Raw genomic sequence first — 27,989 nt, forward strand, 5'->3', positions numbered from 1 at the left:
TCAGATTATATGGAGGCCAATAGGACTGCGGAAACAAAAACTTGCTTGAAGTGCTCCATCCAACAAATAACTTCACATTGGCTGTTCTACTTGGAAAAGCATGGTCTATTTTTGCTAGCCATCAGTTGAGATCCTTAATGAGGATTATGTGTCTCTTCACCAGCAATTGAACATGTAGGCGGGATGGGTGAAGAGGAGTGTGTGTGTGTGTGTGTGTGAGAGAGAGAGAGAGAGAGAGAGAGGAAAGAGAGAGGAGAGAGAGAGGGAGGAAAGAGAGAGAGAGAAGGGGGTCAGACAAAAAAAATATTATTGAGATGTTGGATAAAGAGAGGTGGATGGTCCCACACATTTTCAGTTTTGGCCCTGCCCATCATGTCTTCACCATTGGCATTCAATGCAAATCTGCAACAGATTATTCTTGTAGAAATGTAACCCCTTCACACACAAAAGGATCTCACTCTAATCAACATAGTTTCAAAGACGGCAGGAGGATTGAAAATATATATAGCAACCAGAGCCAGCATAGTCCCATGAAATGATGCTACTCTCAGTTAAGACACCCAAATTAAATTCTCATTTAGCCATGAGGCTGGTTGGGTGATCTTAAACTGGTACTCTGAAACGGAAATATCTCATAGGATACTTGTAAGGTAGTAAGTCATCCTGAGCTTCTTCGAGGAAAGATATCAGGGGTATCAATGCAATGACTTCTATTTGGTGAACTATGAAACAGAGTGCTGGCAAAAATCCCCCTTCTTTTATTTAGGGAAGGGGTATATATGTAGAGAGAATGAGTTTTGTAGAATTTGCCAGGGATTTGACTCCATTCTTATTTAATTAAGGGCTTTTTCCCTCCAAAGTACCCAAGCTCCAAAATTAGAAGTTATCTCTCTTAGGGACACTCTTTTATTGACCAAGGTCTCATAATAATTATAATAATAGGATAAAAATGCCAAATCCAGTCTAAACATCTGGCGGACTGGGCCACCAACCATAATATAATAATAGTTTACCCTGTTTCCACCCCCTCCCCGATTTTCCCCATGCAGAGAAAGTCTCATATCACCCACCCTCCTTCCATAGGAGGGGCTGGATGGGGAGGGTAGAATCGCTGCGTCTCCCAAGTTTTTCTGATTCATCCTTGATTGACCAGAGCTTACAGAAGAAGCCTCTGGGAATCCACAGAGATGGTTAAAGCCAAGAAGAATAAAAGCCGACTCACGGGGAAAGGATTTGGGGAGGCAAAACAGGGAGGGAAAAACTGGAGCTGGGAAAGCTCAGTCTGGGTAGATGATGAATCCAGAGAACGTGCTGTACTTATTGGTGTTTCCACCATGAACCTTCCCGCCATCCAGCTTGATGAAGACTTCATCACCTACGTCCAGGTGCAGGATCACGCTGTTGCTGGCATAGTCGTAGTTCTGGTCAGCATCTTGTGCAATAGCGCTGGCGCGGACCTGGTTAAAGAAAACAACAGAGGTTGTGCCTCGTCTGCTTGCAGAAACAATGAGAATCCAAGAGTTAGGTAGAATCTCTAGTCTTACCTCCCCAGGTGAGGGTGGGATGAATGACAAAAGGCAAGGGACAAAATGTGTCCAGGTAGCCCTCGGCCCAGGGCCACAACTGAACTCAAAGTTTCCATGGCTAAACCAGACAGCTTTTAAGGGAGTTTTGCTCCATTTTACGACCTTTCTTGTCACCGTTATTAAATGAATCACTGCAACTGTTAAGTTAGTTCCTCATTCGTTACATGACTCTGACTTCCTCATTGACTTTGCCAGTCAGAAGGTCACACAAGGTGATCACATGACGCTGCAACCATCTTAAATACATGCCAGTTGCCAAGTGCCAAAATTTTGATCACATGACCATGCTGCAAAGGTCGCAATTATGAAAAATGGTCACTTTTTTCAGTGCCTTTGTAACTTTGAACGATCACTAAATGAGTGGTTGCAAGTCAAGGACTATTTGCATGTGGTTTTACAATGCAAGCTCTGTTGCCTGTTGTTGTGTGAAAGAATAGACTTTGCATTGTGACTCACAAGACCTGGGATTTTTTTCCATGTTGATATCATTGTGCTCAGGAATGGATGCATATATTCTTATCAATAGGTTTTGAAGTAGATATGAAAACCTTTACGGCTATTCACTAAGAAGACTACATAGAGGGTGAATTTATTTAATATAAGTAGTCCTTCATTTGCATTTAGTTTGATCCCTAATTTTCTTCCATTTTCTGCCAAAGCCAATTGTTTCAGGAACTTACCTAATTTACACCTTGAATATATATATATATATATCTTCACCTTGAATGGTGAATATATATACACTGGGCACCTACTCTTTGAGAATGGTCATCACTCTCATCCTAGAGCCAACGTAGTATAATTTCTACCAGGAGTGTAGCAAAATCCTGCCTATGTTGCCACCAAACCGTAATTTTTAAACTGTGAAGGAATTTCACTCAGTTCATTCTAAATTGAATGAAATGGCTGGTCCCATTATCAGCCCAAGCAGGTAAACCAGATTAGGAAACCAACTACACAGGAAGCAAGGAATTACTTTTAATGAGATTGGCTATAATGACAGAATTGTCTGATTGTGCTGTACCCAGGGCCGGATTTAGATGAAAAGAGGCCCTAGGCTATTCCACTTATGAGGCCCTTTCACCTATAGTGAAAATGTAATTTTAATTTTGCTAACAATTTGAATGTAGGCCCCTCTTGATCTTGAGGCCCTAGGCTGAAGCCTAGTTAGCCTATAGGAAAATCCGGCCCTGGCTGTACCCAGTGGTGGGTTGCCCCTGGTTCAGACCTGTTCGCAAGAACCAGCAGTAAAATTGGTGGGAGGCCCCGCCCACTGCCCCGGAAGTCATCATTGGTGATCTGCGCATGCGCAGAAGCAAGGCATGCGCGCAAGCCCATTGCGAACCTGTAGTAAAGATAAGTAGAACCCACCCCTGGCTGTCCCTCTATCCCCTTCTTATACATACTCCAGTGAAGTAGGGAGATCTTTCCTAAGCTGCTTCTAAATGTTATCTAGTTTCTCAGGATTTAATTTTTTCGTTTGTTTCAACACTGTTGCCTAGTTAAGTGTTACCAATATTGCATATTTACTCTCTACATCTGCTCAGGCAACCTCTGGCCTTCTTCCTCTTTTTTTTTTTTGGTGCAGCTTCGCTTGAGGGTAAAGAAAAAAAAAAAGGATGGCTCTCCACCCCAAACAAGTAGTCTACAGTATCCCACATGGACACCCTTCCAAACAGGTTGGAATTACAATTCCCAGAATTCCCTAGCAGCACAGCCAATGTTTTTGGCACTTCTGACAGCTGAAACTCCCATCCTATCTGGAGAACATCAACTTTAAGAAGACTGCTCTAAAGAAATAGGGTTACCTATACAAAACATGTGATTCTGTTCTCTCTAGGAGCTGCAAATTCAGGAAGCTGTAAACTCAAGGACTCCCTGGATACAGCTGCAATTTATAACCATTCGTTTAGTGATCATTCATTCAAAGTTACAACAGCATTGAAAAATGTGACTTGTGACCAGTCATATGACCTCCCCCCAACAAGCCACACCCACAGAACCAGTAGGGGAAATTTTTAAATTTCACCACTGCTTACAACTATTACCATGCCCGCATCCCCATAGTCACATGATCAAAATTCAGGCGCTTGGCAAATTGGATGTATTTACAACCGTTGCACTGTCCCGGGTACATGTGATCACCATTTGTAACCTTCCCAACTATCTTACGAGAAGCAAAGTCAATGAGGGAACCCAGATTAACAGCCATGTGATTCGCTTAACAATTGCAGTGATTCACTTGGCAACTGTGGCAAAAAAAGGGGGCACAACTCACTTTAACAACTACTTTGGGCTCAGTTGTGCTTGTAAATTGAGGACTACCCGTACTCTGAATCCTGAAAACTGAGTTAATTATGAAAAGAGAGTAAATTTGCTATATTTCTTGTCACTTCAAAGAGAGCATCCAGAGACCCAAGAAGAAATCTCATTCGCTGTGCAGTCAACCACTTTTCTGCCTTCTGAGATGTCGTGAAAACCTGTGCCCACGCTCTTGCAATGTATTTTCCTGGCATTATGGGCTAAGGTACTTCAGGGAACAAACAAGGCATTAACACTGGCATGCTCAGGAAGATTAAGTTCAAGTATCAAATTCTGTACATCTGCAATGTGATCATAGAGCAGGTAACAAATGTGGCTCAGACAGAGCATACCAAACAGTGATTAATCTTTGAGGAGCACTCAATAATTGTAGATTGACAAGGGACGGCAGCTGCAGCTCACAGAGGACACCTGAGGCCTGAATACCTCCTATACATCCTAACTGGGCATTAACTCAAGGCGCTGTTTCTCATCCAATCAAACTTTTAGGAGATACAGTATAATTTCTGGAGCTTCCTTTGTGTGCTAAGGCACCTTTTTATTATTTTTATTCATTTTATTCAACCTTTATTATTTTTATAAACAACTCAAGGCAGTGAATATATCTAATGGTCCTTTTTTCTCCTATTTCCCCAACAGCAACAACCTTGTGAGATGAGTTGGCCTGAGAGAGAAAGACTGGTCCAAGATTACCCAGATGGCTTTCATAGCTAAGGTGGGAAAAACTCAATAGTTCCCAGTTTTTAACCTGGTACTTTAACCACTGGACCAAACTAGCTTTTTCATTCCAGACAGCTTCGTGTTTGGAACATCTGCCTATTAACTGATTTACACATGGACTATTCTAATGTGAATAGATACCTCAGCCTGCGCATTTAAAAATAAATTCCATTGATTTATGAGCATTAGCTTGTCTGGCTGTTTGGATAATTCCTTTGGTACTGATAAAAAAAAGTAATCTTTCTCCTGTTGCTAAGTGAAAATAGCTTTCTGGCATTTATTTTGATTGTCTGGAAGGCATATTTGGTAAAGATGTTGAATACCTGAGGCTGGATTACACCTGGCCACTTTCTTCCTCTTTTCCCATAATATTTTATGATGTCTTGATTGTTATGTCTTGTTTGGGCAAGAAAAAACCCAAATGCACAGGTATAGTATATAGGTGGTACCTGGCTCAATAGTAGTAACTGTGAGAGAGTTCTTGGAGTCCTAGTGGACAATCACTTAAACATGAGCCAGCAGTGTGCTGCAGCTGCCAAAAAAGCCAATGCAGTTCTAGGCTGCATTAATCAAGATTACATGAAGTGCTGATATCACTTTATAATGGCTTGGGAAGACCACACTTGGAATACTGCATCCAGTTTTAGTTGCCACAATGTAAAAAAGATGTTGAGACTCTAGAAAGAATGCAGAGAAGAGCAACAAAGATGATTAGGGGACTGGAGGCTAAAACATACAAAGAATGGCTGCTGGAATTGGGTATGCCTAGTTTAATGAAAAGAAGGACTAGAGATGACATGATAGCAGTGTTCCAATATCTAAGGGGCTGCCACAAAGAAGAAGGGGTCAACCTATTCTCCAAAGCACCTGAAGGCAGGACAAGAAGCAATGGGTGGACATTAATCAAGGAGAGAAGCAAACTAGAACTAAGGAGAAATTTCCCGACAGAACAATTAATCAGTGGAACAACTTGCCTCCAGAAGCTGTGAATACTCTAACACTGGAAGTTTTTAAGAGATTGGACAACCATTTGTCTGAAATGGTCTAGGGTTTCCTGCCTGAGCAGGGGTTGGACTAGAGTAGATCTTAAGCTCCACTCCAACTCTGTCGTTCTGTTATTCTGGTGTTACAAGTCCATCCAAGTGAGAGCAACTAATTCACTGTAGGTGCTCCTAAAAAGTGACTTGTTGTTATCAAAACCATCTGGACATGGCTTTGTAGTCACCAGGAACTGAGCCTAAACTAAAGGTGTCCCTACTTTTATTGAGTAGGTCCAAAGGTAGCTGCTGCCTCCTCAAATGCAGATTTCCTTCAGGAGAAGAGGTGTATGAGCCGAGTGCCTTCACTCTGTAAATCAGCTCACTAAGTTCTGAGAGTTATAGACAAAATACAGATTATAGATGCAGATGACAATGCCCAAAGAAAGAAAACATCAACCGTAACATTTGCAACAGCCAGGAAGTTTCCCTTTGCATGAAAATTGGATTGTTTAGGGGTCCACAAAGTAAGAGAGACAAAAGGATTAGGCCACAGCAATAATTCTGTCTTTTACTTTTAAATCCCATGAAAGATCACATATTTAGCAGTTTTGTGAAATAGCTCCCATCTCATCCCTGACTTCAAATGACAAGGCTGGTTTTACAGATTACGCTGTCACAATTTTGTTAAACTTGGTTTCTTGAATAAAGCGTGATTGATTGGGTTGGCACAACACGCAGAATTGAAACCAAAGAAACTGCATTATGGCTGAGCACGTACAGAATTGTGAACCCTTTCTAGGATGTTTTTAGTGTTGTGATGTTGTCCTCCATCACAGCCCAGGACTGGATTAAGATGGTATGAGTCAGTCGGTAAATAAGAGGGTAGAGGGCTGCCAACTCAAATAATATTCTTCAGTCTTCTGCCTCAAGTAAGACTTTGGCATTTGTGCTCCTGCCTGGTATGGGGGAAAAAAATGGAAGTCCTATTTACGTACTTTAACAGAAGGGAGGTGGGACAATGTGTGAATCTGTGTGTGTGGTTTGAATCGGGGAGATATTAATTGCCAGTTAATCCTATTGGATGCCTGGATGCTTCTAGATAAATAACCTCTAGTGTTGTCATTCAAAAGAGGATGACACATTACTGTTTTTCCAACCTCTGTTAGCACAAATTCTATGAAGGAAAAAAAAAATCGGAAGAAATACAGAGGAAAGCACAAAGGGTTTTTACAAAGGGGTTTGCAATCTGACTTCTCCCTCCTTCCCTTTTATAAATCTCATGAATGAAGCATGTTACTATAAGAGCCTGTTTTGCAAGCAATCCTGGAGTTGTCTCCAGGGAGCCCACAACACCTATTTCTGGATGTGCAATTTAGTTGCAGGGAGTTGAGGCATAGCTAAGGGAGCTGCATAATGAACAACCCAATGAGTATTAAGATGTTTTCCTACCGCAGAATATTCTGCACTTGAAAGGCACCAAGGTAGCCAGAGCTGACCATCACAAGAGTTTTCTTTGAATGTGCCTATTCTTGCAGTTGACTTGCTGCTTCTGAGCTTCGTTTCTAATATTGCTCTTGCCTTATAACCAAGTATGTAAATAGATGGATCGCAAGGTTTGCTTGAGTGAAAAGAGCTCAGGTTAGGATAACCCATGTTTTGAAAACTGACAGAAATTTACAAATGCTGGGGTGGTCTCATCTTCAGATTATTCTTTTATTGTTCATAGATAAATATTTTTTCCTCTGTTTTATATGCAAGGTGACGGGAATTAGAGACATCTGACTGGAATAATAGACATATCACTTTCAGCTTCTGCTAGGAAGAAATGGTTGCTTTGAGTAATGCTACCCTTCATCCAAGGAACTCTTCTGCACCACTGTTTTAAATGCTCAGGAGCAGCTTTGTATCAATCTGTGACTGGCTGCACCACAACTGAATAGTACTCTTCAGAGTCAGGTGGCATACATGTTCAAATAGCAACTACAATAGCAATAATAATAATATCATGGCTCTGGACTCTCCTTCAGAACATCCTTCCTCCCAAGGTTGCTGCTCTGGGGGAAAAAAATGGGAGGAGGGAGTGCTACGGTAGTCCTTGAGTTACGACCGTAATTGAGCCTGCAGTTATAGCCGTAAATTGTGACAGTCATAAAGTGGGTCATCACATGACAGAACTGGATTTTTTTTTTTTTTTTTTGTGGTGGTGGTGGTGGTAGTTTAAGCAAAGTCATTGTTCACTCTGGGGAGGTTTTTGCCAGAATTTGGAAGTAAATGTTGGTTTCTTGCAAAAATATTGTAAATGGTGGTCGCATGATTGTGGGGTACTGCAAGTGGCTGTAAATGTGGGGCTGTTGCTGAGCACCCAAAATGCAATCACATGACTGCAAAGGAGGGAGCAGCAAACATTGGCGCTTAGAAACTGGGTTTTAAGTAGCTTTTTTGGGGGGGGGTCTGTCATAAGTTTGAATAGTCACGGAGTGACCAGTCCTAAGTTGAGGATAACTTGTATTTCACCTTGAGCTCTTGCAGGAAAGGTAGATTATAAATCTAATATATAAATTTTTTTTAATTAAAAAAATCTCTTTAATGGACTTAAAGAAAAACAAAGAAGTTGCATTATTGTGAAATGAGCTGCAGACCAGCTCCTTCTAGTGAGGAATGCTTTCTTTAATTTGGAACCATTGACAGTTAGATTCCCATTTTTTACATAGTGTCATCTTTTCAGTGGAGAGTTGGATTATAACTGTTTATATTGTTTTTCTTATTTGTTTCTTTTAATCTGAGTGATACAGATAACATTGGTCACTGCTCAATCATCTTCAATTGGAATGACTCATGTGCCTTGTCAAACAAATGGAGCAAAATAACATTTCCCTGTTGGCTCACTCAAAACAATATTAAGTGGATGGTGTGGTGTATGGGGAGGAATTGAAGCGGGGAGCTGGGAGGCAGGAGAGTAGTCTCAGTGAAAGGCTGGCTCTGTGCTCCAGCATTTTTGATGCAAAATGATCCTTCTGCAGGGATTCTTTTGTGTCACAATAGAGCAGGGGTGTCATACTCAAGGCCTGCGGCCCAGATATGGCCCGCAGGGTGCTTAGATCTGGCCCGTGGGGCTGCCTTGGAAACGGCGAAGGACAGGCCCATGGTACCTCTGCCACCAAAAACCGAGGGGCCACGGGCGGTAGGAGGCTGCCACAGCCGAAAACAGAGCTCCATTTTCACTGGCAGAGGGTTGCAGGAGGCCGTCGCATCTGAAAACAGAGTCCAGAAGCCCATGTTCACTGGCAGAGCGCTTGGGCGGCCACAGGTGCCCCCGATATGAGTGACAATGAGCTGGCCATGCCCACCCCGGCAACGCCCACTCCAGCCCCCCGAGTCAAACATAATCCTAATGCAGCCCTTAATGAAATTGAGTTTGACACCCCTCCTATAGAGGGCATTAGGCATGTGATCACATGGGCACTGAGCCAATCCAGAAGCAGCACATCTGTCATCTGTAGAAGGGTCCAAAATCTATCAAATCAAATAATTTTATTCCAGTTGTTAACCAGCAGAACCCAAACCTCTCCTTGAGCCATGAAGTTGCTGATATTGGGTGCTGATGGTGACTTAATGAATTGTCCATGTAGTTACCAGGAGTCAACAGTGACTTGAATGAAGTCTGCAAATTCATATTTCTACCTCCATTCTCGGCATCTATTGTGTTGTTATGTTAAAATAGTCAAGGGACCTGTTGTGAAGTTGTGGGCCTAGAGTGTGGTAGCTAAAAATCAAATCAAATCAAAGAGCCTTGATAGTACAGTGGTCTAAGCACCCTGTTATTAACACAGCTGCCTGCAATTTACTGCTGGTTCGAATCTCTCCAAGGCTCAAGGTTGACTCAGCCTTCCATCCTTTCTAAGGTAGGTGAAATTTGGACCCAGTTTGTGGGGGCAATAAGCTGACTTTGTATAAATATACAAAAGTATGAAGGCTATTGCTTAACGCATTGTAAGCCGCCCTGAGTCTCCGGAGAAGGGCGGCATATAAATCAAATTAAAAAAAAAAAAAGCTGAGAAACAGACTGGAAGCTAATAAGATAAACTCTCCCCATGTGTCTCAGCCTGAGAGACTGCACAGGATCCAAATGGGTTCGCTTTTCTCAAGCCCATCTTGAAAAGGGCTTTCCAGGGCACAGGTCTGAACTGATAACAGAAGGTGGGCCATTTTAGTGAGCTAGTATGTAATCCTATCAATAAACTTGTACTGGCAATTTCTCATCCTATCCCAGCTCCAAGTTGTTTTGCTGAAGGCTCCAAGCAATGGTGGGTTTCTACCGGTTCACCCTGGTTTGGGCGAATCGGTAGTGGCTGTGGTGGGAGGCTCCGCCCACCCCCCTGGACGTCATCACAGATGCTCTACGCATGCGCAGAAGTGTCGCGCGCAAGCACGCACTCACAGTTTCAAACCGGTAGCGAAGGTAAGTGGAACCCACTACTGGCTCTAAGGATTCTTAATCTAGGTCTATCCAAGTATGGCACCAAGATTTCAAAACCTTCCCCTTTGATGCTGACAATGTCACTTGATTCTCCAAGCGTAATGTTTCTATTAGTGTTTCGAGAAATGTATTATACAGGGTGCACATATCAGCTTCTGCAAAAAATATCATAGATGGGACAGATCTGACAGCAGAAAGGGCACTGCCTGGAAACCAATATATAAACATTTCACTATCCCCTAAATATTCTTTCCAGAGTTCAAATTGGCTATTCTTGAACAAATAGAGGATAGGGTTTTCTTCATTTTCTTATATTACATCTTCTCTTTCTACAGTTAGTATGGAATTGGGAGAGAAAAATAGAGAGAAATCCTATGAAGACCTATGAAAGGTTTAAAATGAATAAATGATAAACAAACAAACAACCAATTTGACATTGAAGAAACCCAGTCTTCAGTAGCTGGTAAACTGCTACGCAGGCTGATCAGTCATGTTTCTCCCTTCCCCTTCTTTGTTATTACATTATATGAAATGTAATTAGTGCATGTTATGTTAATTCCATTTAATTAAATTAATTTGCATTGTTAATTTCAGCACTAGAACATATGCTACTTTCAATTTTTCCACACCTTTTAGTAACACAACTGAAAGTGTCATCCAGAAGAGATTTGAATTGCTGTGTGAAGGAAAGAAGGCAGGTCTTGTTACCTTTTTATCGTTGTCGGAATCCTTGTGGTTTGCTGTTCTATAGAAATAAATAACCTATACAATTGTGTGTGTGTGTGTGTGTGTGTGTGTGTGTGCACATGTGCCTGTGCCTTTGAGTCACTCTTGACTCACTGGACAAATACTTGGAAGTTTTTTTGGCAAAATTCCTGAAGTGGTCTGCTACTGCCTTCTTCATGGGGCTGAATGACTGCCCAAGGTCACCCAGCTGGCTTTGTGCCTAATAGAGGACTAGAACTCACACTCTCCCAGTTTCTAGCCTACAACCAAACAATCTCTTTATAATCAAGGATAGAATAGGTTAATTTTAATCAAAAAAATTATTCCCCCCTCCCAAATAGGCCATTAAGACCCATTTAAATAAATGTTATGTTTACATCATTCCACTTAATTATTTAATTTAAGAATTGAATATTGGAGTTGTTTAAATTAAATCATGTAAAATAATTAGTAATTCCCTATTTTGAACTTTTGAACAAAGATGAATCTTCTTCGGTAGCTTCTGCAATTAATGTACACTGGGTTGCAATTAAATAGAAAGGGAGTGTACCAATTCAAAATGTTTAGACAATAATTGAGTAACTCTTTGCATTCCACTATTATCTGACTAAAAACACAGATGGTAATGAACTTCGCCTAGGTTTTCCAGGTAATTGTGCAGGGATATTAACGCAGGCTCTTTTCTTAGTATTTAAATATGCAATATCTTCCTGGCTAAATAATTTAACATGGGAACAAGAACATAATTCAGCTCAGTTTGAAGGTTTTCTACTCCCACTGATTTTTATGGGAAATTAAATGTCAACCAAACACCCTGCAGTTGAAGTTAACATCCTGGTTTACACATCATGCTTTAATTGTCTGACTTAATATCTTATCACCAATTGCTGGATTTCTATTATATACTGTACTTAGGAGTAACTAAACCAAATACGTTGTTAAATAGTGCAAATGTAGGCAACATGTTTGTGTGCATGGGCCACAGTTTTAGAAATTTTTAGTTTACAATTAATGCAGGGCACATCTGAAATTGTGTGTGTGTATTTAGTTCTGCCCTAAAAAAAATCTATTTTACCTAGCCCAGAATCAGATGGTTACCATCCAATTTAAGCAGCAGCTTAGTGCATTTGTGAATCCAGTCAGGGAGAAATAGCATTGTTCAATTTACAAAATGATACATTGCAGATTTATTCAAGCATGCTATTTCTTAAACAAGAGTAGCTCTTTATACTTATGAATATATTTAGATTGACACTTAATTATGCCTTGACTGGTTGTCTAAATTAGTAAATGTTCACAAATCCTAATAATTGCCACAATAATTTTACAAGACTTCATCTCAAGAGACATTTTTTTTTATATTCAAACAGATGCTTGTGTTTCATAGCCATCAAGTATTTAGTTGTTCCTATAGATTTATATTTACATGCATACATATTCATTATGTTATTTACCTGTGCGAGATTATGCAAAATGCAGAAAAGGACCTACAACTTGGTCATTCCATATCCTCTTGTCCTTCCAAACCAATGACTCTTCAACCATACTGATGCATTTCTTTGTACATTGCCTTCTGTTACTTAAACTTCTTGCTTCTCGCTTTTTCAGATTCTCGTCAACTCCATACTTACTGACCCATCCACTCTGCCTTTACATTTTTGCAACTGGATCCTTAAGGTAAAGGTAAAGGTTCCCCGCATATGCGTGCTAGTCATTTCTGGCTCTAGGGGGTGGTGCTCATCTCTGTTTCTAGGCTGAAGAGCTAGCGCTGTCCGAAGACGTCTCCGTTGTCATGTGGACGGCATAACTAAACACCAAAGGCGCACAGAGCGCTGTTACCTTCCCACTAAAGTGGTTCCTATTTTTCTACTTGCAACTTTTATGTGCTTTCGAACTGCTAGGTTGGCAGCAGCTGGGACAAGCAACGGGAGCTCACTCCATTATGTGGCGCTAGGGATTCAAACCGCTGAACTGCCGACCTTCTGATCGACAAGCTCAGCATCTTAGCCACTGAGCCACTGTGTCTCTTCCTATTACACCGAATCATATCAACACTCTTCTTTCTCTTGTCACTCATTTTTGCACAGGTAGTCCTCGACTTACAACAGCTTGTTTAGTGACTGTTCAGAGTTACAACAGCACTGAAAAATGTGACTTATGACCATGTTTTAGAGTTATGACCTTTTGCAATATCCCCATGGTCATGTGATCAAAATTCAGATGCTTAGCAACTAGTTCATATTTATGACCATTGCTGTGTCCCAAAGTCATGTGATCACCTTTTCTGACCTTCTGACAAGCAAAGTCAATGGGGAAGCCAGATTCACTTAACAACCGGATTGCTAACTGAGTAACTGCAGTGATCCACTTAACAACTGTGGCAAGAAAAATCGTGAAATGGGGCAAAAGTCATTTAACAAATGTCTCATTTAACAACAGAAATTTTGGGCCCAATTGTGGTTGTAAATCAAGGACTACCTGTAGTGTACCCACTCTAATCCAGCAGCTACTCATTTTGAATCTTAGTTCCTCTTCATTTGCTACACTCTTCTTAAGTGACCCATTTTTATCGGCTCAAATTTATAGCTCTTCTGAAAGCCCCAAATTTAATTTCCCAATTGCAAAATTGACAAAAGCATGCAAATATACACAGGCATTTTTGTTCATTTTAACAAATTTGATTGTTGTTTTGCAAATGACCTTATGTACCGTACCTTTCTACAGTTTTCACATATTTTATATTTGATTCATCTAACTTAATGTTTTAGTAGACAATCTACTAAGCCAGTGATGGCTAATCTTTTTTGCCATCGTGTGCCAAAAGCTGGGAGAGTGTGGGGTGATTGCATGTGCGTGTGCCCATACCCATAATTCTATGCGCCTTGCCTCCCCACGCATGTGTGTGCGACCCCCACCCCATACTCCCCTCGCTTTTGCCATGCGATGGCACGGTGGGCCCAGTAGGCCCGTTTTTTGCCCTTCCCAGGCTCCAGAGGCTTTCTAGGAGCCTGGGGAGGGTGAAAACAGCCTTCCCACCCTCTCCAGAGACCCCCCGGAGGCCGGAAAAAGCCCATTTGCTGACTTCCAGTGGGCCCAGAAGGCCCAAAAATCAGCTGGTCAGCGCACGCATGCGTGATAGAGCTGAGCTAGGGCAACGCTCGCATGCCCACCAATATGGCTCCACATGCCACCTGTGGCATGCGTGTCATAGATTCGCCATCATGGTACTAAGCTATACAAAGTTGTTTACTTGCACTAACTTTTCATCATGTATGAATAGTGTGCAGTTTAAAATTCAGTTTTCTCTGTCAAATGCAACTGTTTTGCTTTTTGATAAGAAACTGTTGCAACTACAGTATAGTATATCTAACATTCACTGCAAACCATTTTCATTCCACAACAGAGTTGCCTCACACAAATGCATGCACATATTCAACACACTTCTAGCCTCACCACAATCAACAACTTCTAGCCTCACCACAACTCCCTATGCAGTTATCTATAAATACACTAAACATGAAATACATTTGCATATAGTTTTACCACTGATGTTTTAATTATTGCTGAGTTTTTATTGTGTTAATCAAGGGAAAGATTGGAAATTATGGCAATATATAAATATAATTAATAATGCAAGCCTCTTCCTTTTATTACACACTTTCTCTAAATCTATAACGATTAAATAAATTTTCCTTGTCACATACGTAGATTTCTCAGTAACTGACTAAAGAATAAAAATATAACCTGTATATATAACCTCTGCACGGGCCCTGCACTTACCTCGCATCCAAAACGGGCCACATGGAGACTCCTGGGAGGGGCGGGGTGGGAAGGGTGGGGCGGGGTGAGCGGGGCCAGCCAGGGGTGAGATTTGGAGGTTCTCCAAATCTGCCCAAGAGAATAAATACACCCAAACTGGCCATCTGAGCTCAAAGCTAGAACAAGATAGATAATGTTTTACTCCTAGGTTAGTCCATTACTGAACTCAAAGTATCAATGGAGGAACAGAGATATTGCTTCAATACAATGAAAGACAATCTAATTGCAATACATCAACCAATCCAAACTGTTACCAAAATGTTGAACAGGGACAATGTTTTCCTATGTGTGGCCCTTCAAGTCAGTGTTGACTCCTGCTGCTGTCTGGACTTCGTTGTTCAGTCACTAAGTTGTGTCTGACTCTTTGCAACCCCATGGACCACAGTACATCCGTCTCCCTCTGTCTCCTGGAATTTGTTCAAATTCATGTTCATTGGATCAATGACACTATCTAACCACCTTCTTCTCCTCCTCCATCCCCTTCTCCTTTTGCCTTCCATCTTTCCCAAAATCACAGACTTTTCCAATGAGCCTTCTTTTCTCATTTGGTTGTGAAAATATTTGAGCTTTAGCTTCAGTTTCAGTATCTATCCTTCCAAAGAAGATTCATGGTTGATTTCTTTTAAGATTGTCTGATTTGATTTCCTTGCAGTCCAAGGGACTCGCAAGATTCTTCTCCAACACCACAGTTCAAAAGCATAAATTCTTCAGTGCTCAGCCTTTCTTATGGTTCAACTCATAGCCATACGTTATTACTTAGAAAACCACAGCTTTGACTATATGGACCTTTGTCTATTTCTTAGTATGCTGTTTAACTATTTAGACTAGTCCCTGCAAATTTCTTGGCAAGATTTTCAGAAGGGATTTTTGCCTTTGCTTCTTGTTGAGGTTGAGAAAAAGAGACTGGCTCAAGATCTGGCTTTGTGTCCAACATAGGACTAGAACTCACAGACTGATGGCTTCTGGTGTCTTAACCACCTCACAAACTGGCTCTCTTTTAACCCATTTTCTTTGGTATAATTCAGCCTCTATTCTTATTTATGAGGGCTTCCTCTGTATCTCAACTACTGGGTAAACCTGTTAACTCCCCATCTTATTTTTCCTCCATCCCTTTTTTCTCTTTAGCTCATTGTACTGTATTTAAACTCCTATAATAGTGATGTGCATGTGATGAAGTGAAGTGCCATTCACAAATGCTTTAATACAGTTGGTTATTCTCAAAAGTGCTTTCAGATTTGTGTCGCTCCTGTGTTGCTCTGTGCCTAATACACACAACACCCAGGGTTATTTGGAAAAAAAAAAATCAGAAAAAGATTCTTTTATCTTCAAGGAACCACTAAAGTGAATCAGAAGCAAAGTAGCCTGTGGTCAGAGATCAGAAATTCTAGCTTTTCAGCTGAGACCCAAAGTGCAGAAAATAATTTGAATTGGTTCTAAGAGGGCCTTTTTCTTAATGTAGGATTGCTTGCGTCCTGCTACCAAACAATGTACACAGTGCTTGCCAAGCTATCCTTGTTATTTTTATCTATATACTGCTCTCCACAAAGAATAAACAACATTTGGAGGGAATGTAAATAGTTCCTAATCATTAAGGCATCTCCATTTTTAGTTTCTCCAAATTTGGTAGTGTTGGCGGGAAAAAATACTTTGGACTCGTGTGGTGCGACCAGTGTTCCTAGATAATTTTTCGCCCATGAAGAGAATGTGTGCATGATCCTGATTCTGAACTCCCTCATTCACCTAACTTAACAGGCTAGTCATCTTAAACAAGCTGACTCACAGCAGGAAAGCAGATGTCCATGCGCTAACGTCCCTAAAGTAACTCTTGGAACATTTCTGAGCCCTGCAAATGTGTTAAAACATGGCAAGACCTCATTTAAAGTTGTCTGTATCCCTCTGCCTTTGGAGAAACGGGGTTTCACTTTTTTTTTTACTCTGCCACCGATGTCCAGATTCACCTTGCACAATTTAATCCAGCAGCGTGTTTAGTGCTCCAGAGAAACCAAGAGATGCACCCACATACCCCAGCTTTGGTGCATATGTCTAAGGACAGATATATCAATGATGTGAAAAGCTCAAATGCTCTAGTGACAGTGTCCAGGTAATAAATCTCTTGGATAGACAGATCAAAAGAGGCCAGCATCAGGCTTTGCCAAACAAATCTCTGACAATAGAGTGAGCTCTTACATGGATCAAGCTGTCACCAGGGGAGATGAAAGCCTGCCTGTATCAGCAAGGAAGGATAAACTTGCCATGTGGAGCTTATGTCTGAGCCATTGACATAGGGCAACTGCCATGGGGCCGGAGACAGGATTTAATGGGGAATCGGCCATATCTAGGGTTGCTGGTTCAAACTGGGCTCAAGATACTTGCTTTCTCTCTGCTTTGTAGGCAAGTCCATGAAAAAGACACCATCAAAGATGTATTTTGTTTATTGCTTCCTGGCTCTAAAAATCACTAGTACTCTGTTCTCAGTAAAACCAGGCTTGAATTCTCCAAATTAAAAACAGTCAGAATAAGCCTGAAAGGTGTTAAAACAGTCAACATTATTTACTGTGAGGTATAGTACATGCCTAAGAAATAATACGATACTTTTTGGAAAAGGATGTCTGCATTGAATCATACAACTTATTTCTTCTGGATCAAATGCAGATGAGCGGAATTCAAACCCCCAGTTCTGTTGTGGCTTGGACATATATTGCACACTATACCCACATTCTGGGAACAACAACATGTCATTCCCGAAATATGTGTGAAAATGCATAGAATTAACACAGGCAGCAAAAGGTCGAGTGTGTTAATTCCTGAGATTGAACTCTCAGTTTCAAATATGATCAAGCACAGTTAATTGAAACAGTAACAGTAACCATTGTTTAATAACTGATTATCTTTTCTGTTTGCATTCATTTAACAGAATAGCAGAATATAGATATCCTCAACTTACAACAGTTTGCTTAGTGGCCATTCGAAGTTACAACAGCATTGAAAAGAGTGACATCTTTTTTTTGACGCTTACGACTGTTGTAGCATCCATGGTCACGTGATCAAAATTCAGATGTTTGGCAACTGACTGATGTTTCTGACAGTTGCAGGGGATCATGTAATCGCCCTTCAAGACCTTCTGACAAGCAAAGTCAATGGGGAAACCAGATTCACTTAACAACCCTGTTACTAATTTAACAATTGCAGTGATTCACTTAATAATTGTGGCAAGAAAGGTAGTAAATTTGGGCAAAAGTTACTTAATGAATGTCTTATTTAGCGACAGAAATTTTGAGTCACAAATGTGGTCGCAAATTGAGGACTACTTGTAACAGAGTTGGAAGGAACCTTGGAGGTCTTCTAGTCCAACCCCCTGCACAAGCAGGAAACCCTGTACCATTCTGGACAAATTGCTGTCCAATCTCTTCTTAAAAAACCTCTGGTAATGGAGCATCCACCACTTCTGAAGGCAAGCCATTCCACTGGTCAATCGTTCTCACTGTCAGGAAATTTCTCCTTAGCTCTAGATTGCTTCTCTCTTTGATTAGTTTCCATCCATTCCTTCTTGTCCTGCCTTCTGGTGTTTTGGAAAATAGGTTGACCCCCTCTTCTTTATGGTAGCCCCTCAAATATTGGACACTGTTATCACGTCACCCCTGGTCCTTTTTTTCACTAGACTAGATGATTTCTTGAGGTTTTTATTGTTTTTTATTGTTTTATAATTTTAGAATTATAAGATGATTTGTTTCACTTGATTGAGTTGGGAGGCAATAAGAATAAAATGAATTAATAAATAAAAAAAATATTGTTCTCTTGCTTATTCTTTCTACATTTCCCTTCTTTTCTCCAGATGTCTCTCTTGCTTTTCTCACCTTTTTTTTTTAGTTAAGTACCATGCACATGGATGGTGCCAAATAAATAAATTGCTAATTGCAGTAATTCACCCTATGAGCCAATCCGTTAATTAACAACTGTGGTAATGTGTTATATGCAAGAGGTAGAGAGACAAAAGTTGCTCTAAGAAAACCATTCCAGACCACTGACCACCTCCTAGGCAGTGTTTCAGCCAACCCAGAGGAAATTACAAAAGGTCTTAAACAGAATTAATACATGGATTTCCTGGTTAATTAGTCTTTCAGAGCCAATGAAGAAACTGAGTGAATGGGCTGGAGGCAAACAGAGAATAGATATTTATCTATGTTTTCTTAAAGCAGGTTTGAGTCTCCTGTTGACTCAGATACTTTTTTTGCTGACATAATACTGTATTAGAGAACCAGCTTGGTGTAGTGGTAAAATCACCAGGTTAGAAGATGGGTGTCAGAGTTCCAAGTAACACCCCCAACGAAAAAAAAAAATCCGAGGCTAGAAGTTCCTCAAAGTTCCACTTTATTAGAGATGTCATATTGCACATCTGGGATACATTGGCACATTCATATTGGAATCTGAAAGCTTCCAGGTTTTCCCCACCCAAAGAAAAGTCAAAGTCCCTTCCCCTGCACCCACCCTTTAGCAAACTGCAGTGAAAGACAGGATGCACTTTGCCTAGTATGCATGGGAGGTTAAGCTGAACTGTTACTGGGTTAATTACTTTCACAATTGGAAAAGGTCCTAGGAACTTAGGTCCTAGCTTTTTACTGGACAACTTCAATCTAATATATTTGGTTGATAGGTAAAACCAATCTCCCACATAGAACGGGGGTTGGAAAGATTGGTGTTTGTCCGCTTGTTTTTTATACGCATCAACTGCTTCCGCCAGCACTTTCTTGGTGTCTTCCCAGCCCCTTTTTAACAACTCCATCCATTCGGTTAGAGACATGGAGGAGGGTGGCTCTCTGGGCAGCTCGGACATGGTAACAAAGTCCATGCCACTGGTGACCTGAAAAGGGGTCAATCAGGTGCTGCTGTGTACTGCGTTGTTATAAGCCACTTCTGCAAACGGCAACAGGTCCTCCCAGTTCACTTGCTGGTAATCCACCTAACACCTTATATATTCCATCATTACGTTTGCTCATTCCGTGGCTCCGTTCATGCTCGGATGGAAAGCCGAGCTAAGCCCCTGAGTAGACCTGACAGATTTCAGGAACTCCCTCCAGAACTTAATGGTGAATTGGATGCCTTGGTCTGAGATTACCAGGCGGGGCACTCCATGCAGCCAGTAAATCTGTTTGATAAACATTTTAGCCAGCTTCTTGGCTGACAGTAATCCTGAGCAAGCCGTAAAGTGGGCTTGCTCGGAAAACAAATCAATTTACCGTCTAAATGATCCTCCACTCTCTGGGAGCTTGACTATAAAGTCCATTGCAATCTCCTCCCAGGACAGGGGTGAAATGCTCCCGGTTTGGACCGGATCACCCAATCCGGTAGTGATGGAGGTGGGTGGTTCGGGGAACCGGTAGCAAAAATCCCTGCCCCCCCATGCCCAGCTGAGCCGCACAATCATCAGAGGTTTTTTTATTACTTTTAAAAGCATTTTTTTCTACAACCTCTTAGGCCAAAAAAATGCTTTTAAAAGTAAAAAAGAAAGCCTCTGATGATCATGCGGCTCAGCTGGGATCGTCAAAGGCTTTTAAAAGAAAAAAACCCCTTTTTTTCTTTTAAATGCCTCTGACGATCCCAGCTGAGTTGCCTGATCGGCAGAGGCTTTTTAAAAAACTCAGCTTGGATCGTCAGAGGCATTTAAAAGAAAAATAGGGGTTTTTTTCTTTTAAAAGCCTTTGACGATCCCAGCTGAGCCGCGGGATCGTCAGAGCCTTTTGAAAGCATTTTTTTACAACCTCTCCGCCAAAGAGGTTGTAGAAAAAATGGTTTTAAAAGTTAAAAAAAATTGGCCACGCCCATCCAGTCACATTACCCCCCCCCCCACAAGCCACGCCCACAGAACCGGTAGTAACAAATTTTAGATTTCACCACTGTCCCAGGGCCAGCTAAGTTAGCCACTTGTTGGAGGAGGCCAGGAGGTTTCCCTGGTCTCATTTTCATGGTTGCGCAGGTAGCACAACTTTCTATGTTGGTCTGTGTGGTAGACAGGTAAATCCCATTGTCGTTTTAAAGAGACAAAGACCAAAATAATCCTGGAACAAAGTTTATTCTTTGCAAAGGGCCTTTCTCTCTAGAGTAGAGAAAGACGAAAATAAAACAATTTACACAAGTTTTTATAGTCTTCAGGACATTCAGAATACACGTCAATAAAGTACCTTGGGAATCAGTTTCAGATCTTACATAACATCTTATATAACATATGCAGTACATAATTCCACCCTGGAAATTCCCCAATTCCCAACAGAAATACCCCTCAAAAACATCAATGGCGTACTTCCTTTAATTAATAAGGGCAAGTTGACTCAAGAACATATTTCCTGCAAAACAAACATCCTCTAAAAAACACAGGAATTACACACTTCCTTTCTCATGTTCTTAAATGTCAGCTAAATTATATAATCAGGTTATACAAGGTAAAACAAAACCTTAACATGATTTCAAAATGGCGTAACTCAGGTTATGCTTTTACAGGAATAATTCTTATTTTTCTCACAATCTGCATCTTTGGCCACCAGGCCAGGTGAAGAGTTTTCAGGAAGCCGAAATGGCCTGCCAGTTGTGAATCATGGCAAGACTTCCAGCCTCAAGCTGGTAGGGACATATAGTTTGGACCCCTCCAAGCTAGCCCATCTCTTATGGTCAGAATGTCTCTGTTGTCCGTAAACCATTGATTGGCTGGGAGTGCTGCTTTCAGTGCAGCTGTCAGTTTGTCCCACATGGGATTGGTTTGGCGTCTGGCTTGGCTCCTAGTAGTGATTTGCGCTGCTTGTTGTTAGGGGGTATGATGGTGTAGACTACTTCTTCCCTCCAGCTATTGAATTGTGAATTTCTTGATAAAGCATTGGCTAGCATATTCTCCCCCCCCACAGTTGTATTTTAATTTGAAGTTAAACCGTCAAAAATATTTTGCCCAGCGGACTTGGTTAGGGGAGAATTTTCTGAATTTTTTAGGGCTTCGAGGTTTTTGTGATCAGTCCAAACCTTGAAAGGCACCTTGCTCCCTTCCAGGAAGTGTCTCCAGGAGAGGAGAGCCCAGCGGACTGCGTAGGTTTCCTTTTCCCAAATTGCCGACCGCTTCTCGGTGTTGGTGAATTTTTTGAACATATATGCGCAGGGCTTCTGTAGGAGCACGACCACAACCACTACATTACTGGCGTTGGCTTGGACAATGAATCATCTTTCAGGGTCAGGGTGTTGAAGGATCGATTCCTCAGCAAAGAACTTCTTTAATCTTTCAATCTTTGGCAATCCAGTGACCAGGCAAATGGTTGCTTTGTGGGAGGGGGCCCTGTTTTTAATAGCTCCGTTAAGGGCAAGGCTACTTCTGCGAAATGCTGGGATGAATTGCCTATAGAAGTTTGCAAAACCCAGGAAGCCTTGGAGTTGTTTGCGGGTGAGTGGGGGCTGCCAGTCTAGCACTGCTTTCACTTTCCCTGGGTTCATCTCCACTCCTTCGCTTGACACTCATTAGCCCAGGTAATCTAGGGAGGTTTTATGGAATTCACACTTTGACAGTTTCGCGTAGAGCTTTGCGGCTAGGAGTTTTTTCAGCACTTGCTGCACTAGCTTTACATGCTCCTCTAGAGTTTCACTGAATATGAGAATGTCATCCAAGTAAACTAGGACCCCTTTGTACAGGTGCTCATGTAGCACCTCGTTAATCAGCTGCATGAAGATTGTGGGGGCTCCTTGTAGGCCGAATGGCATGACTTTGAATTGGAAGATACCAAGCAGGCAGTTAAATGTGGTCTTCCATTCGTCCCCTTCTCTAATCCATATGCTGTAGTAGGCTTCCCTTAGGTGTAGTTTGGTGAACACCTTGCCCTTCGCTAGCTGGCTTAGCATGTCCTTCATTAGGGGGAGGGGGAGGTGTTCTCCACGCACATTGTTAAGGTTATTGTTGTTGTGTTACCAACCAGCAGAGTAGATTGCACAGTGAAACATTGCTGAGAGCAATGAATAAGAGATAAGCAAACTGGTTTATCAAAAGCTTACTTTATAGTAGAAAAACAGTCTCATAGTCTTTAAACAAATTCCAAGTCTTTGCCAGTAAATCAGTCCAGTAGTTACAGAATCTTCTTACTTAACAAACAGTAGTTGGTTAGAATAACAAACTCACTCTGGTTCACGATGGTTGCAGATCCATCAAACAATGATTACAGATAGCATCTCCTCTCAATGATAGCTTATTATCACAGCTTCATACACAATGGCAGCATGGCATTGCAGCTTCCTCACAACAGCATATCATAGCAGCAACTGAACACGTTGCAGTACCTTGCTTAAAAATTCTTACCAGTAATTATGTAATTACAGCATGACTCAGCATTAAAGCCACATAATACATATACAGATAAAGTAACAGTACACTTATATTGCCTGGACAACATAGTTAGGCTCAAACCATATCCTAACACACATGACATTAATTCTGCAAAAATCCACGCAGAGCCTCATCCCTCCATCTTTCTTCTCTTTAAACAGTACGCTGCCACTCTGGATTTGGCGGGCTGGATGAAACCCCTTGCTAAGTTGGCGTCGATGTATTTTCTTAGTTTGGCCAATTCTTTTGGGGTTATAGAGTACATTTTTGGTTTAGGCAACTTTGCTCCCAGCACGAACTCAATCAGGCAGTCTGTTGAGCGGGGGGTGGGAGGAAGTTGCAGTCCTGCTCGCTAAAGACATCTGAAAGGTCTTGGTACTCTTTGTCAGCGTCCTCCAGCTCCAGGGTTCCTTCATTGTGTAGTTCATCTATTTAGTCTGCCACGTCCCCCTCATTCATGCTATCAGCATTTGCTGATATAATATCTCGATCGGTCTGACATTGATCCCCATATCGATTGATGTGGGACCAAATCAGTTTGAGAAAGTAGGCCAGCTTCTCTGGGGTCCCATCGAACGTAACTCTAAACCATGGAGGAAGAGCAGCCGGTGGTGCCAGTTGCGGTGCCAGTACTGGTAGTGGGGCTGGAGCTGGCATCCACTGGTATTAAACCCACCCCTAGCTGGGGTAAAAGGGCCAGCCAGGGGGATCTGGTTGGCAGGAAGCAATCTGAGGACTGGTTAGCAAGGGGGGATGTTGGGCCTTGGCAGTCCCAACGGTTCTCCTCGCAGCCCTGGACTGGACTGCCCTAGCAAGCCTTGCAGCGGTGCTGTGCCAACTCCAGCAGGAGCTGTCATCCCGGTAGACCGGACCCAATGGGGAAGGCTAAGATAGGATTTGCTTCACGCCAAGTGAAACGAGGCTGATGCTCCACTCTGTGCAGTTGCAGTCCCCTGGCCTAGGAAGGTGAACATGGGCTGAGCCAGAACCCAGCCAGGTGGGCCGATGATAAGAGGTTGTGCGATGCTACCCACACTGATCTGGTCAAACTGCTCCAGTAGACCTGCCAGCAACTGGCTTTGCATCGGCAGTGGAAGGCCCCACTCCCAGGAGTTGCTGAGATCAGCTGGGCTCGGTGTTCTCCACTCAAGGGCCTGGGTGTGCTCTGTTCTGCTCACCCCCATCTGCAGTTCCTGCAGTGTTGGCAACTCCTGGGATGGCGCGGCTCCCGTAGCCTTGCCCCATAGAGAGGGATCCAGCTGACCGGCTTGCCAAGGCACCAGCTCTTTGGGCCAGGCATCCTGTCGACATTCTGCTTTGGCAGCCTCCGCTGTCTTCACCATAGACTGAGAAGGGGAGTAGATAGTTTCAAGGTGGACCATCAAACCAGTCCCGGTGGTTCCCTCCATGGTTGCCATTTTCTCCTCCTTCTTCCCTGAGTCTTTCCCTGGTGTTGTTTTGGCGCTCGGGGCTCAGAACCCTGGACAGCACCCTGGAGGTTGGGGAGCTGGTTGAGGTTTTAAGGGAGATTCGGGTTAATGTCAGGGTTCCAAGTAACACCCCCAATGAAAAAACTCCGAGCCTAGAATTTCCATTTTATTAGAGATGTCATATTGGCACATCTGGGAAAACCCAAATCTAAAAGCTTCTGGGTTTTCCCCACTCAAAGGAAAATCAAAGTCCCTTCCCCTACACCCACATGTCCACCACATGGTCCAATCAATCCACCATCCCAACTGGAGATGCCTCCTAGTCACGCCACTCCAGGTGCAGGCTGAATGTCCTTGACTCCTAGAGAAAAGAATGTTGTTATGGCTAGATATCTCTACAACTCCATGCAATCCCCTCTTCTAGTTTCCCACAGCACCAAATGTGGCAGCCCTGAAGATTCAAAGAAAAAGATGGCCTCCAGAGCTGACAATGGGAACTTTGTGAATTCTAGTTCTGCTTGCAGTAAAAAGCCAGCTGAGTGAGCTTGGGCCTGTCATTTTCCTTCAGACCTAGGAAGAAGGCAAGGGCAAACCACTTCCAAAAAATCTTGCCAAGAAAACTGCAGGAACTTGTTTCCATATAGCCTCCTAGCATTAGACACAATTGAATGGAAGAAAAAAAAATACTGTATATTTTTTTCACTTGAAGAATACAGCTTTGCTTTCCTCACAGTTATCACTCTTTCAGCAGAAAAGGTGACTTCCACTAAGAATGAAGAAGTAAAGTTTACACAGGATGCAAATCAAAGCTATAGTCAAAGGTTGCGATATAGCCTTACCTACAAATGAATTTCTTTTCTAGGTAATAACCACCACCAGCCAGTCAGCCAGGCATATCCCTTATCCTAGAGAGCCATTCCATCCTCTGTCTTCCAGGTATTAGATTTTTTCTTTTTCCCAAATCCGCTACATTGTGTGGCGCTGAGCACATTCACTTTTAGAGAATGACTTGGTTTTTGTTTCTCAGGGGCTCCGTTGTGGATTTCATTCCCATCAGCAGTCAGAACCCGTGTTTGCTGTTAGAGGGAATGACCGCAGATGGCCACTATGATTGCACTACAGGGCTGCAAAAAGTGAGATACTTCATAGAAGAGCCAGTTCAGTCTTGCCTGAACTCTGAGCTACAACTGTTGGAAGCTGTAGCACACACTGCTTTACTTTGCTATAAAGCAGTGTTTTTCAACTTTGGCAACTTTCAGATGAGTGGACTTCAATTCCCAGAATTCATGCTGGCTGGGGAATTCTAGTAGCGTGAAGCCCACACGCATCTTAAAATTGCCAAAGTTGAAAAACATGGCTGTAGAGGGAGAGGTGGAAAAGCTCTGGGCTGGCACTACACACGAATGAGCACCCAGGGACAACAGTAGAAGAGGGATCAGAGGAAGGAGAGGCATGAGATTGAAAATGGTAGGTGTGAAGTGGTAAGAAGGTTGTTAGGAGGGCCCGCTTTGAGGCCTGTTAAAAGGGGTGGGGGGGTTAGTAGTGGGGCACTATAGGCAATTTCAGCTCCTGATCTCTGAAAAGGGGGTGGGGGGGAATCCACATTCTCTGGCCTAGGAAGCATGAGGATGGCAAATTTGTGCAGTGAGTCGGTAAAATTAATGTGGCCTGGGAGGAAAGACTGTCACGTAATTGAAGGCTCCTGAATTAGAGCAAAAAAGAAAAAGAAAATAGCTTGAAGTCTCAATAAGGGTCAAAAGGAACTCCTATTCAACTCTATTTGTTTATTTTTTATCCTGCCTTTATTACTTTATCAGTAACTTAAGGCGGAGAACCTACTTATTACTCCATGCTCCTGTTTTCCCCACAACAACAACCCTGGGAGGTAGGTTGGGATGAGAGAGAATGATTGGCCCAAAATCACTCAGCTGACTTTCATGCGTAAATCAGGATTAGAACTCACCATCTCCGGGTTTCCAGGTCAGCGCCTTAACCACTACACCAAACTATAGGTAGTCCTCAAAGTACAACCATTTGTTTAGTGACCATTCAAAGTTACAACATAATTGAAAAAAGTGATTTATGACCATTTTTCACACTTACAATCATTGCAACATCCCCATGGTCATGTGATCAAAATTAGGACACTTGGCAACTGGCTCATATTTATGACAGTTGCAGTATCCGGGGTCATATAATCACCTTTCTGACAAGTAAAGTCCAAGGGGAAGCCAGATTCACTTAGCAACTGTGTTACTAACTTAACAATTGTAGTGATTCACTTAACAACTATGGCAAGAAAGGTCGTAAAATGGGGCAAAACTAACTTAACAACCGTCTTGTTTAGCAACAGAAATTTTGGGCTTAATTGTGGTCTTCACTCAAGGATACCTGTAATATTTTCCACAGGGGGTACGAAACTGTACACAAAAAATGGCTTTTTTAAGAAAAGCAAATCTGGATATGGAGAGATGTGGAGAAGTATTGATCTAGACCAGAGATGGCTAACCTTTTTGCCGTCGCGTGCCAAAAGCGGGGGGAGAGCGGGGGGATCATGCGTGTGCGTGCCCACACCCATAATTCTCACCTGGCTCCTTGGTATACTGAGGAGCTGAGGGAGATGAAGCGCCAGAAAAGATGCCTAGAGAGCAGTTGGAGGGCTAGTCGTTCTGAATCCGACCGAACACTGGTAAGATCTCATATTAAGAATTACCTAGTGGCGATAAGAGTAGAGAAGAGTAACTACTTTTCTACTCTTATTGCGTCATCAGATAATCGCCCAGCCGCCCTGTTTAGGGTGACCCGCTCTCTGCTCCATCAAGAGACGCGGGAAGACCCCTTGGAGGGTAGAGCTGAGGATTTTGTACAATATCTGTATGACAAAATTGCTCAGATTTGTGAACAGCTAGACTCTGACTGGATTGATCCAGAGGAGATGACAGGGGCAGGTCCTGAGAATATTATTTGGGAAGAGTTTGATCTTGTGACTCCCGAAAGCGTGGACAGGATACTGAACAGACGAAAGGCGACCACATGTTTATTGGACCCGTGTCCATCCTGGTTGGTACTGGCCTCCCGGGAGGTGACACGAGGCTGGCTCCAGGAGATTATAAATGCTTCTTTGAGTGAGGGTGTCTTTCCCACCGTCTTGAAAGAGGCGGTGGTGAGGCCCCTCCTCAAGAAGCCCTCCCTGGATCCAGCTGTATTAGCAAATTATCGTCCTGTCTCCAACCTTCGCTTTGTTGCAAAGGTTGTTGAGAGTGTGGTTGCACGACAACTGCCTCAGTACCTGGATGAATCGAATTATCTAGATCCGTTCCAGTCGGGATTCAGGCCCGGGTACAGCACAGAGACAGCATTGGTCGCATTGGTTGATGATCTCTGGAGGGCTCGAGACAGGCGTTGCTCCTCAGTCCTTGTCCTATTAGACCTCTCAGTGGCTTTTGATACCATCGATCATGATATCATGCTGCACCGGTTGGAAGGGTTGGGGGTGGGGGGCACTGTTCTACAGTGGTTCTCCTCCTTTCTCTCTGACCGGTCGCAGTCTGTGTTGACAGGGGGGCAGAGGTCGACCCCGAGGCC

General features: G+C 42.5%; 1 protein-coding gene across 1 annotated transcript in view; it reads right to left on the minus strand.

The window, feature by feature from the left end:
• Positions 1-1,277: 1,277 nt before the first annotated feature.
• Positions 1,278-27,989, minus strand: part of C1QL4 (complement C1q like 4) — a 41,774-nt gene continuing 15,062 nt past the window's right edge. The window contains exon 2 of the mRNA XM_070934782.1: positions 1,278-1,457. Coding sequence (XP_070790883.1) covers positions 1,278-1,457 — 180 coding nt within the window. The remainder of the gene's footprint in view (positions 1,458-27,989) is intronic.

This window comes from Pituophis catenifer, unplaced genomic scaffold, assembly GCF_029215685.1.
Source record: "Pituophis catenifer annectens isolate HBS135680 unplaced genomic scaffold, rPitCat1.0.hap2 SCAF_2, whole genome shotgun sequence".
NCBI lineage: Eukaryota > Metazoa > Chordata > Lepidosauria > Squamata > Colubridae > Pituophis > Pituophis catenifer.